The sequence below is a fragment of the Vigna unguiculata genome, chromosome 4 (assembly GCF_004118075.2).
Source record: "Vigna unguiculata cultivar IT97K-499-35 chromosome 4, ASM411807v1, whole genome shotgun sequence".
NCBI lineage: Eukaryota > Viridiplantae > Streptophyta > Magnoliopsida > Fabales > Fabaceae > Vigna > Vigna unguiculata.
Genome location: NC_040282.1, coordinates 37655189 through 37669455, shown reverse-complemented (window position 1 = coordinate 37669455; position 14267 = coordinate 37655189). Strand labels below are relative to the sequence as shown.

General features: G+C 30.1%; 1 protein-coding gene across 1 annotated transcript; it reads left to right on the top strand.

Annotated features, from left to right (window-relative positions):
* Window positions 1-4852: 4852 nt before the first annotated feature.
* Window positions 4853-13525, top strand: LOC114181478 (receptor-like protein EIX1). Its single transcript, XM_028067947.1, has 2 exons — window positions 4853-8185; window positions 11779-13525. Exon 1 carries the CDS (start codon window positions 4893-4895, stop codon window positions 7977-7979), a length of 3087 nt encoding a protein of 1028 aa, XP_027923748.1. The 5' UTR covers window positions 4853-4892; the 3' UTR covers window positions 7980-8185; window positions 11779-13525.
* The last annotated feature ends 742 nt before the right edge of the window (window positions 13526-14267 follow it).

The window sequence follows — 14267 nt, the reverse complement described above, 5'->3', positions numbered from 1 at the left end:
TCTATATTCATAAAAAAAATGAATATACAAAAAAGCTCATGAGATAAAAAATAATGTTTTTTTCGTTATTGAGACAAGAGACAAGAAAGGGATGTGATAAATGAGAAACGAGAGCAAAAATAATGAGTTTGTATCTAACTTTTTGTTTTCTTCAAGAACATAAAGAAAACATGAGAGTAAGAAATGATTATAATATTAGAGTGAGAAATTATTACAAATTGTGAAGAACTAAAAAGATAATGAGAAAGAAAATAAAAATTATCTTAAAAAATATTTGGTTTAATTACTCTTTTGATTCATGTTTTGGTTTTAAAATGTTAAATTGATCCTCCAGTTTTTTTAGTTTTAATTTGGTCCCAATTATTGAAAAATTGATATAATTTGATCTTTTACGATAAATTTCGTTAAATTTTTTAAAATAGATCAATGACTTTTTTTTATTAAAATTGAAACTCTTAATATATGGTTTGCTTTGTTGGTGTAATTAACATTATCGTATGATCAATTTTTGACAAAAAGATGAACCAAAAAAAATTAAGCTTAAATATTTTTATTCTTTTTTAAATTTAATTTTATGTTTTATTATTTATTAACACTAAATTTTGTGCTTTATAAAATAAATGGAAAAATACACAATTTAATTTTCATCAATTTCTAAAATATATTACCTATAATTTAATAAATTTTAAATATATATATATATATATTATAAATTAAAAAAATTAAAATTTTGGAGGGGCGGGGCACCTCCCTGCCCCTATTAAAATCCGCCACTGAGTTCACTATTTATGAAGAGTGTTTGTAAATTGGATTCAAGTAATTATTGGCTTTGGGTAAGAAGAAATCAAGCTACAAAAAGTAGAAAATTAAAAGTGATTTAGGGAGTTAGTTAATTGTAAGAATTATTTTGGTTAAATAAAAGTTAACTGTTTATTTAAATATATGATTATGGTTTATTTCTTTAGTACATCTTCAAAGAATGAATAATATTTAAACTTTGTCTCCCATTCTTATTTGTCAATTCTTTTCATTGACATTTTTAATATAAACTTTAAATATAATAATTTGATTATCAAATATATTGAAAATAGGAATCATTGATGCTTATATAATAGATTACGATAGAGCAACAGTTTCTTTTAAACATATTTCCATTATAGTAGACCTCTGTCCAAGATTAAAACATAACCATAACTAGTAATTAATTTTGTGTCACCAGAATCAATATGTAATTTACATTAATATATCTTTCAATAATCTTTATAAATTGAACATATTGTCATAACTAGAAGAATCACAAAAAATATTATTACTAGATGACAAAATAGTACTAGAGGTATATTTTCATCTACTTTAGAATATATAACGAATAGATTTTATTTATTTTTATTAAGAGGTATATTAATCATTGCAAGATATCTCCATACATTGAATTATTTTAAATCTGGTTCTCCTTTTTTTTTTTTTTAATTCATAAGAGTTTTATCACAACCTTTTGTAAGAAAATATATTTGAGGATATGACAAACAAAATATAAAGTTTCATCTTATATCATTTTAAGCATGCTAGAACTTGTAGAATAACATTAACCATATTAAAACATTTTTTGTCTTTCGCAGTATCATTAGATTAGTACTATACACTATATAAAGATGTTACTTAAGAAATAATATTATTAGTTTCACACAAAATCTCATTTATAAAGACATGTATTCTCATTTCTAAAGACATATATTCATCACTTTCCTTTTTAATTAATTTTGTACCTCAAAATTATATAATTTGAATAATCTCTAACCAAACTTCTCAACATTTCTAATAATAGTATATATATATATATATATATATATATATATATATATATATCACAACTTATGTTTGTAATGATCAAAGAAAAATTACTAAATATTTTATTACAAGATAAAAGTACTAACTCAAATAAATCATCACAAATATATCATTTACCAACTAAATCACATGTCTAGAAATAATAATTCATTGTAATAAAAAAACCACTTTATAACCTTGTTGAGCAGTAAGAAAGTTTCTAAATTCATAAAAATGAGATTTTCATTTTAAAAAAACAGATGACTTTTAGAAGACAAATTTAATTTTACTTGACCATCACCTCAATTTTTAAAATGAATTTTTTTTTCAGCACACACATGATCATAAACATGATGTCAATTAAAATAATTCATTTTAATTTCAATGTCATAAACAATATTTTTAAGTTAATAAATCTTATAAAAATATTATTATCAGTCATATATATATATATATATATATATATATATATATATATATATATATATATTAATATAAACTTTTTTTCTTGCAAATGCATAGTTTCATAACTCAATAGTAATTTTAGTACGACAAATTATTTTATAATTGTTTTCATACAAAACACTTGAAATATATTCATGAGCTAGAACATCTCTATTTATCCATTGTAAGAGTAGAAGATATTAAAGTATAGATTAATATAATAGAAAAAAACATTATCTGTAGACATCACAACAAACAAAATCACTGAGCCAAAATTTAATTTATCTATAGTTTCATTTATTGTTATCAATATAAATAAAAACAATTATATATAATTTTTTAGGCTTAGTTGAGACTGATTTAGTTATAACTATAATACACATTATTTCATATAAAAAAATATTTTCAGTCTTCTGTTCTATATTGTCTTTAATGTTAGAAATGAATAAGTTTTTCTCTCTAATAATGTTAGAAAATGATTATATAAATAGTACTAATAATAATAAAAATATGAATAATGTAATAATAATTATTAGAACAATAATAATATTGACATGTATATGAATGAAAGAATATTAATCGAACCCAACAATTCTTATAACAATAAGATATAACAAGTAAATGAGGAAAGGAAATAAAAATATCATGGGTTGAGACACGCAGAGCATTGTCCTTAGAGAAAAATGCCTACTGCACATGACATGTACTTCTCTGAATCTTTTATGAACATCAATGTCTTAAAAGATAATATAGATAAAAATACAAAACAATTATAATAAATTTGATTAAATAAAATATTAATTCGTAATAAAAAATATAATCATTAACCATAAATAATATTTACCCGTAAAATTAAAATTCTAAAAAAATATAAATAATTATAAGATAATATTTTAATTATATATTTTATAAATTATATTAGATATTTCCAACACTTTACGCCAATAACTCTTTCAAATAATTGATAGTGAAAACAAAAAGTTGAATAAAAGAAAAAAAATAAAAAATCTTTACAAGTTAGGGTTTTTTATGACTTGTATTTTTCTTCTTGTTTGCTACAGCATAGAATATTCCAGCACATAAGAAAGAAAAAAAAGCTTCATGGCTTGGCCTGATATTGGAGTGAGTGAGTGTGAAGTGAATGGCTAAGACTGAGTCAAACAATGAATTAGATATTTATAGTCAAGCTCTTTCAAATTTTATAAATAAAAAAAAAAAGCAAAAAGAGAAAGAAACAAAAAGAGAGACTTTTAGAAATGTGGCAGCGATAATACATTTAGTGTGACGGTTTATAAAGATTCTTTAAATATATTTGAATATTAATTTTATAAAATAATTCTTTGTTGTCAATTAATTAGAAGAAATCAAGCTAAATAAAATAATAACATCAAAAGTGATTTAAGAAGTTAGTTAATTGCAAAATTATTTTGATTGAAAAAAGTTAACTTGTTTAAATATATGATTCTGGTTTATTTCTTTGTACATTTTCATATAATAGATTAAATGACGAAAATAAATATAACTTTTGATTTTATGATTTATGTGTGGTGTGTAATTTTGTAACATATAATGGATAGGACTTTAAAAGTCTTTTGATTTCATTTTCAGAATTTCTTGTCACGATGTCCTAATTTCGTAACTCATAAAATGGGTTGGAATACTTCTATTTTTTTCTTTCTATTGTTTTTAGTATGCTTAATTTTCTAACTTATAATATGGACGAGGAATAAGAAATCCATGTAAACTAAAAACACATTTAAATTGTAGAAAAGAGTTAATAAAACATTACTTTAATTAAATATAACTTTTGGTGTCTGTTTAAATACGATAAACAAAATCATTCCTTCAAATAAAAATAATGAAAAGCAAGAAAAGGAGTGGAAGAAGAATATTGTAGCATAAGTAAACCAAATGACATAAAGACAGAGACTTTTTGAATGCCAACATTTTGTGTAGAAACTTACAATTCAAACAATCCGTTCATACTTTTTTAGCACCTAAATTACAATTACGTTGCTTCTCGTCCTTTAAATTGATTTTAACATTTTAGTGTATAAAATTTAAATTGTTAAATAGATAGCGTATAACTGAATAATGGTTAATAAAAATACATTTTAGTGTACAAAATTTATGAAGAGAGTTTTTAAAATGGATTTGAATACTAATTTTAAAAAGTAATTATTGGCTTTCAGTCAGAAGAAATAAAGCAACAAAGAGTAGAACATTAAAAGTGATTTAAAGAGTTAGTTAATTATAAAAATAATTTTTGGTTAAATAAAAGTTAACCGTTTATTTAAATATATGATTATCGTTTATTTCTTTAGTACATTCTCAAAGAATGTAAAATATTTAAACTTTTTGGCTGGAGACGAGGAGGAGGAATGCTGATATTTTGTAAGGTCTAAGCAAAAAAAAAGAAGATAAAATATGAAAGTGATTTTGAGAGGTGAATTTGATTTTATAAAATTAGCATAGAAATTAAAATTGATAGACGGATAGAGCAACTATGAAAAGGTGGTGCAGCTCTCTCTATAAATAGGATATTTAGTATGTAAGCATAACCCATAACCACTGCTTTGTAATGAAAAAACACTTGTTTCTTTACAATAGTTGGGTTAAAAATGACTTGCTCCTTTTTTATGGTTCTGTTTGTTTATTCGCTTTTTATGTCAACTTTTAGTGTGTGCAGAGAGACGATATGCATTGGAAGTGAGAGAGAGACACTGTTGAAGTTGAAGCATCATCTCACAGATCCTTCAAATAGGCTTTCTTCTTGGAATGTCTCTGTGAATCCCAATTGCTGCGAGTGGGATGGAGTTGTCTGCAACAACTTTACATCTCATGTTGCAGAGCTTCATCTCAGAACTTCATTTCCTGATTTCGATTATCCATTATATTACGAAGATTACGAAGAAGCATTGGAAGATCACAGTAGACGGGCCTTGGGTGGAGAGATAAATCCTTGTTTGGTTGATTTGAAGCATTTGAATTACTTGGATCTCAGCGGCAATCATTTTCCAAGTACTCCAATTCCTTCCTTCATTGCAACAATAACTTCTTTAACACACCTCAATCTTTCTTATGCTGGATTCATGGGAAATATTCCTTCTCAGATTGGAAATCTCTCCAATTTGCTCTATCTTGACCTCTCTTATGTTGCCAACGGAACAATTCCTCCCCAGATAGGGAGTCTCTCCAATTTACTCCACCTCCACCTCAGAGGTGGATATTATGAAGAATCTTTGTTTCTTGAAAATATTAATTGGCTATCAAGTCTTTCCAAAATTCGTTATCTTACATTGAGCAGCATTTGGTCACGTAGAGGAGGTATGCTAATTCCTTCTTCTCTTGGTTCAATGAACTCCTTAGTTCACTTGGACCTCTCTTATTCTGAATTCATCGGCAACTTTCCTCCTCAGATTGGAAATCTTTCTAAATTAGTGTATCTAGACCTAAGCGGTGCTGCCAATGGAACACTTCCCTCTCAAATTGGAAATCTCTCTAATTTGTTGTATCTTGACCTTGGAAGTGATCTAACTTCGATTCCTAAAAATGTTGACTGCTTGTCAAGGCTTACAAAGCTTGAATATCTTGATTTAGGAGGTGCAAACCTATCCCAATCATTTCAATTGCTTCATACCCTCCAAGCTCTTCCTTCTTTGATGCACCTATATTTGTCGAGATGTACACTTCCTCACTACAATCAACCATCATTTCTTAACTTCTCGTCTCTCCTCACTCTTGATCTTTCTGAGGTTTATTATCATTCTGCAATTTCATTTGTTCCAAAGTGGGTATTTGGACTGAAGAAACTTGTTTCTCTATTTTTATATGCTAACAACTTTGAAGGTCCAATTCTTGATGATTTTCGAAACCTCACACTTCTTGAAAATCTTGATTTGAAGGAAAATTCATTTTCATCTTCTATACCTCATTGGTTTTATAGTAGTTTTCCTCATCTCAAGTTCTTGGACCTATCATATAACAACCTACAAGGAAATATTTCTGATGCCTTAGGAAATGTGACTTCTCTAGTTACACTTGATATGTCAAACAATCAACTTGAAGGTCCAATTCCAACTTCTTTTGGTTCTCTTTGCAACTTAAGGGTGATACAATTCTCATATCTCAAACTCAATCAGCACATTAATGAAATTTTAGATATTCTTGCTCCTTGTATTTCCCATGGACTCAAAACACTTGAAGTTAGAAGTTCTCAAATTTCAGGTAATCTAACAAACCAATTTGAGGTTTATAAAAATATTGCCACACTAAATTTTTATGAAAACAAAATTGGTGGAGAACTCCCAATATCACTCGGAAAACGTTCATCACTAAGATCTCTTTCTCTATCCTATAATCAGCTTAGAGGAAATCCATTTGAAAGTCTTAGACCACTCTCTGAATTGTCATATCTTGATATTGGTTATAATAATTTTGAAGGAGTTGTCACGAAAGATCATCTAACAAATCTTACGAGTTTGTATGAGTTTTTTGCACCAGGAAACAATTTGACTTTAAAAGTGGGTCCAAAATGGTATCCTACTTTTCAACTTACTTATTTGGATATGAACTCTTGGAAATTAGGTCCCAACTTTCCTTCATGGATTCAATCACAAGACAAACTTAATTATTTAGCGATGCCTAACACGGGAATTTTGGATTCTATTCCCTATTGGTTTTGGAAAACATTTTCTGAAGCTTCTTTTCTAAATCTCTCTCATAATCATATCCATGGTGAGCTTCAGACTACTTTAAAGAATCCAATATCTATAATTGGTGTTGATCTAAGTGCAAATAAGTTAAGTGGCAAATTTCCTTACCTTTCAAATGGTGTGGGTTTTTTGGACCTTTCAAGCAATTCATTCTCCAAATCCATGGATGATTTTTTATGTAAAGGTCAAGAGAAGCCAATGAAATTAGAATTTCTCAATCTTGCATCGAATAACTTATCAGGGGAAATACCAGATTGTTGGGACATCTGGCCATATCTAATGGATGTAAATTTACAAAATAATAATTTTGTTGGAAACATTCCCCAATCCATGAGTTCCTTAATAGAGCTAGAATCATTAAGCATCCGTAAAAACTTGCTTTCGGGAACATTTCCTACAATTTTGAAAAAGACCAATAAATTGATTTTGTTGGATCTTGGAGAAAATAATTTTTCAGGAACAATTCCAACTTGGGTTGGAGAAAGTTTTTTAGATATGAAGGTTCTTATCCTTCGATCAAATAGATTTTCGGGTCATATTCCTAATAAAATATGTGATATGAGTCTTCTTCAAGTGTTAGACTTTGCACAAAATAATTTGACTGGAAACATACCTACTTGTTTTAACAGTTTGAAGACCATGACACAGATGAACAAAAGTACAAATGCTCTTATCTATTGTTCTGCTATAAACTATACATTTGAATATTCAGATTATCCTGTAATCAGTGTTCTTCTTTGGTTGAAAGGAAGAGGAGATGAATACAAAAACTTTCTCGGGTTGGTAACAAGCATTGATTTGTCGAATAACAAATTAGTAGGAGAAATACCGAGAGAAGTCACAGATTTAAATGGTTTGATGTTTTTGAACTTGTCCCACAACCAATTTAGTGGTCACATTCCACAGAATATCGGTAATATGGAATCATTGTTGGCCATTGATTTTTCAAGGAATAAACTTTCTGGTGAAATCCTCCAACCATTTCAAATTTGAGCTTTCTAAGCATGCTAGACTTGTCTTATAATCATTTGAATGGAAAAATTCCAACAGGAACTCAATTGCAAACCTTTGATGCCTCAAACTTTATTGGCAACAATCTATGTGGCCCACCACTACCCATCAGTTGCATCTCCAATGACAAAAGCTATGATCAGAATGGCAAAGGGAGTGATGATAGGCATGGAGTGAACTTATTTTATGTGAGTATGACATTTGGATTTGTGGTGGGATTTTGGATAGTAGTTGGTCCTCTGGTCATTTGTAGATCATGGCGTTATGCCTATTTTCATTTCCTTGATCATGTGTGGTTCAAACTTCAATATTTTTTCTAATGTCAGTACAATATATCTAATGTGGTGAGAAATAAAGTTATTATAAAACATGGAAGTTAATTTGAACTACTCTGTATTGCATAGTTGATCAAATTTTCAGGTAATTTCTGTTTTGTTTGATTTATTTTCAAATATGAGAGTGTTATTTATTTAAATTACTAGTGGATTTCAAAGCTAAAGAATCTACATGTGCAACTTATTATGGATAAATTCTAGCTAATTTAACAAATTGCAATCTGTTGTTAGAAAATTTAGACAGTGTGAACTTAAATTGAACCATGTAAAACTCTTGTTGAAAAGAATTGAAGCAATATATTTAATGAGTTGCTTGGGTTTTAGATACTCAAAGGCACTCCTATTGAAATTTATAGATGGTTACAATTTCTTTCTCAATAGCAAGATTTGAAGGCATTATAAAAGACTAATTTCTTTCTCAACAGCAAGATTCAAATACTTTGTGAACATTTAGTTTTGGATGTAGCCTTTTTAACTTTATCTCTTCATTTTTTTTAATTTAGTCCATTTTATTTTAACATTTTACATATAAACAGGAGAAAAATGAGACTGTGGTATGAAGGTCTAATGACACCCATTGGAACTCTATGTTGAATATGCAAAATTCTCTTGTCTGCATTTGATAGACATTTGATCAAAGATATGTAAAAAATTCTCATACATTGGATTAATCGGAGGAGTACTGCTTTCATTAATTGGTATTATTAGTTTCAGTTTTCATTGTTAAAAGGTAAATGTTGAATGCCATAAATAAAAGCTTATAAAAGAAAAGTGATTCATGAAAGAAAGAGGTAGAGTAAAGAAAAGTAGTAATGGAAAGGAAGCAGATGCAGGATAAAATAGGTTAGTTTGATTGATTTGTGTTGTCCTCTATAATTTATAAATGGATTGAGAAAGTGCTTAATATCTATATATAAAAAAAACCATTGAAATCATTACATTGTGAACATTTGAGAAACATTGAAAACTATAATCTATTGTGCCCTCTATGAAAGACCATTTGCAGACTCCATCTATGTATTGAGAAGGTATGGAGTTAACAATATATCTGTCAAGAGTTAACAATTAGAGATATAGGAATCCAAAAGTTAATCAGTCACTTTTTGTGAAAAATGTCAATTCTGTTTCATACATGATAGTCTTCAATTGTTCATAAATATTAATCAAAATTGATGAAGCAGTCCAGTGTCACTCTTCTCAATAACATCATTTCAAATGCTTTTCTATATTTGATGAAACTCGATTCAACCACCAACGTTACTACATTTTTCACACCTTGGCTTTTAGAAATTTATGTGGTTTTGACAGGGTAGGAATTTTGACATCGAAGATTGTCTGCATGTTATAACCTATAATTTAAAATCACTGAAAGCAGAGTGATATCAAACTATCATTTTGTTCTTCTATTGGGCCTTTCTAGCCTCCAAATTAGAGTGCAAAAACTTGTTTCAGCTCAATAGCTCCTTTATCTTTACTCTTCTTCTTATGCGGCTATGTCATCTTTATTACTCTATTACTGAAAATATTTATACTTTTTGATACTTTTCTTGCAAATATTTTATAAAACTTTCAAAATTCATGCGAAAATTCTCAGAAAACATATTTTTTAATTCATGATTTTCATGCAAAAAATATGCGGGAAAAGATTCAAAAAAATTGAAAAATTCTTGTACTGATGGTTTAAGAAATCTGGATAATTTATATTCTCTTTAAAATATGCATAAATGCATTTTTATGGTAATGTGTTTATTATTTGGTATGTGAAAACTTTGTAGCAAGAGACATATGATCTACAGACTTTTACTTTGAAATGGTTTGTAGTTTTTCCATCCTCTCCTGTCACAACTCATCATCGTATCTCTTGTTGTTTGTAAGTTTATCTCTTTGAAATCGATTCCTTCATGCTTTCAACTTACTTTAAACGAACTTTTAGTATTCCCTCATTATTTGCATCCATTTCCATCCAAGTGTAAGAGTATTTCACAGAGAGCTTCCTAGAATTAGCTGTCTTTGGAGCAGAACTGAGGAAGTCCTAAGTTTCAGAATTAATATAGACAAAAATTGTTTGCGCAGGAGAAATTATTCAATACCTATAAAACATTGAAAACATTACATTTTGAACATCTCACATGAATAATTGAAAACTACGATGTATTTTGCCCTGTTTGAAAGGTCATTTGTAGAAACACTCTCTTCTCAAATTCCAAGTTTCCAAATTATAGTTTTGTATTCTGTGGACTCCATTTATGTATGTAGTGTAAGGGTAATGGGTGGAGACTTAAGCTGGTGAAACTTGGGAGACAGAGTCATTTTCCACAATTCTCAACTGGGTATTCGTTAAAGCCTCGTATTAATAAATATGAAGAAGGAAAAAGGGAGAAAACTATTATAATTATGAAGAGTAAATTTAAATGTTAGTTATCACAATTTAATAAGTGTCTTGAGTTTATGGAGGACTTCGGTATACGTCATTAGAAGATTTGTAATTTTAGTCAAAAAAAAATTACATATTGAATAATAATATTTTTGTTGAGTATCGTTAGGTGTAAGTCTCGAGATATTAAACCTCTTATGTTAAGCTTTTGTTTCTACTTCTACTTATTGGTATGCTTATGCTAGAAAAATGTATTATCATACGATGTACTATTATTAGAGTTCTAAATGCATGTGAGGAATTACTTTATCTTTTTGTGGTTCCCATTTTCATCCTTTTATTTACTACTATACTTAGGTGAAGCTTACATAAGTTCTTTCATTTTGTTTTAGTATGTGTTGACCTCTTTCTTCTAATCCCAATAAATGCACCGGATCAATTATAATATACACAAGTGTCATAAAGACTTGTACATATATCTAAGTAATTTAACTCTGTTTTGATTTGTTACGGTTTTGTTGATAATATTGTGAGTGACTTAATCAATATAGTGTCAATACCTAATTTTGTCTGGATAAAAAATAAATTTTTGACTTTGATAATAATTAAGAAAAAAAATAGAAAAAAAAAGTGAACATAGAGTATGTATAAACATATATTTTTATTTTTACTTTCTATTTTATTTTAACTTTAATTTTATTTTTATCTTATCATTATTTGTATTTCTTATTTATATATACGTACATATTTTTTATTTGTTTATCTATTTTATTTACTTTTATTTATTTATTTATTTATTATTATTATTTTTCATCTTATTTTACTTTACATTCATTTTATCACATTTTGAATTTTTATCTTATCTTATTTTATTTCTTTTTTATTATTTTCGTTTTACCTTTTTTTAAAAAGAAGAAAAAAATAATAATAATATAAAAAAATAAATGATGAACGGATTGAAGTCAACGGGACTGAAGTTGTCAGTTTCCATACTTTTCCCTATTTTGGGTCTTTGACATGAAAAAGGAAGTGTTTAGATGACAACTTATCACTGCGACGTCATGGCATGCAGATAGCAACGTAGGGTGGTTGGGAGGCAACGGCTGAAATTTTTGGCTATTTCAAAAATACAGGGTATGAAAGAAAAAGGGGGGAGAACCGTTTGAAAGGGGAGAACACAGAGGGAGATAATAAGATGAAGAAGAAAAAGGCAACAAGGAAGGGAGGGAAAGAAGCAGCTCGAACAAAGAAAGATTTGGGGCTACAACACAAGCTAAAAAGCTCCGAGGTAAGTCCTGCACCTCCAATACTTGAGTGAGCATGATGTAGGTGTGTTAGGTGTCATGTTTCGTTAAAATCCTTGAATGCCATGAATGAAGATGAGATGATGTATCTGTGTGCGTGGCATTATCTGTTTATCTATGCATGCATATATTGCTCATAGTTGTTACTTAAGTGCGGGGAAGGAGAATACGTCTGAACACCACCTTCATACTTTACACGCTTCATTCTCTCTCTTCACCTGTGCAAGCGTAACACCCAAACCAGTTTCATCCACTACCCCATCATCCTCTCTGTTTCACCATCATTCTTCACCACATAACCAAACAGATTCTCACCATTTTTACTCGTTCATCCTAACACAGTTTGGATCATTAATACACCAGAAAACTTATCACCACCTTCTTCCCGTCGCACTCAACACAAACACACGATTCTTCCATCATCATTTTCACATTCACCTGCATAAAAAACCAAATAAAAAGCAGATTAACTATCCTCCATCGTTAGCCCCCGCTCCAACGTTTTCATAACACACCAAACCCTCGCGTCTCAAAACCCAAAAATCCAAATTCCAGAACAGAGAAACAGAGAAGAAAGAGAAATCGCTGGCGGCATTGCCCCCGGCGAGTCGGACATTGAATGGGCTGAATGATGGCAGCTCCGTCACGGTTGGGAGCACTGTAGTGGGGTTCTGTGATGCGGATTCCAAACCTTGGTGACTCGCGTAAGAAGAAGAATGAGAGGCTTGGGGCGCAGCGGAGGCGATCTGGGTCGCGAAGGCCAGGGGTTGGGTTTCCATGGTGCTCGTGTGTCCCAATCACGGTGGCCGGTACGGCGACGGCTCCGGTGTGAAACGGAGGTGGTGGCAGCGACGTTGGTTGGTCGTCAGAGCCGCGAAAGACGCAGTAGCCAACTGGTTCTGTGGTGCGCGAGAACGAAGACGTCGAGCCTCCGGCGGAGGTCGTTGGTGGCGGCTAAAATGCAGACGCGGTCCCAGGGTTTGGAGTTGTGGTGGTGGCGCGGTGAAGCAGAGACAGAGGTGAACGGTGACAGGGGTTGGAGTTGTGGTGGTGTCGAGAAGGAGAGGCTGCCGTGAATGGAGGGTGATATTGTTGGTCCGAGCACATGTAGGAGAAGGGAAGAAACCCCTGTAGGTTTCTGTTCGTGAAGAAGATGAATACCCACGGGAGTTGGAGTCTTTGCACACATGAAGGACTTGGGCTGAACGTTTCTGCTCTACACACTCCTATTTTTTAATCTTTGCACCTTACTTTTATGTGTGGCCTGATGTGTATTTCCTCTTTCTTTGTGCAGCATCCTGTTTTACTGATCTTACTCCCCACGTTTTATTGTCATTTTTGGGCTTCTTTTCTTTCTTTACTTCCCGCACCTTTAACTCATTTCTCTCACCCTCCTTTGCTTTGGAAACTCCTTTGTGCACCTCCATAGTTGCTGATCTCGCACCGTTTGTTTTGGATCTAATTGTGTTTGCTGTTTGCACCCCCAAATTTCACACATTTCTTTTTTTTAATCTATTTTCAGCTTTTACTCTATTTTCAGCTTTTACTTGTTGTATCCCCACCTTTTAATAAACACACCTCATTTACTTCATGTACCTCTCACTAATTGCTCATGCACTCTCATATTTTATTTTTCACTTTTATCCTTCTTAAATAATTTCATCCTTTTATTTATTTATTTATTTATTTTTATTATTTAAAAAACAAAATATTTGAAAATTATAAAAAATTGCAAAAAATAGAAAAAATCAAAAAATAAAAATGTTTTCTTTTACTTCATTGTGTATGTCTGGTCGCTCGCACCGTGTGACACTTATTTTCTAAAAATATCAAAAATAGTTTTCTTTCTCTTTTAGTGTCTGTTCGACCGCTCGTGTGTCGTGTGACACATATTTTCAAGTAATTCAAAAATACAAACAAAAATGTAAAATTCCAAAATATAAAAAACATCAACATTTTCAAACAAACAAGCCTTTTAAGAACTACGTTATCCTTGATTCTCCATGAGATATGTAGGAGAGAGGTCAGTCCTTGTCAGGTTCACCTTCAAAAAATCAAATCATTTTCTTTGTCTTCCATATATCTTTTAAAGAACTACATATTCCTGATTTCTCATTTTGAATGAGAATACGTAAGACTAAGGTCAATCCTTGTCGGGCCCAAAAAAAATAAAATAATATTTTTGTTTCTTTTTAGTATTTTTGGTCTCATTATTTTTGGGGAAAATTAACATTTTGAAAAATCACATTAACTTTGC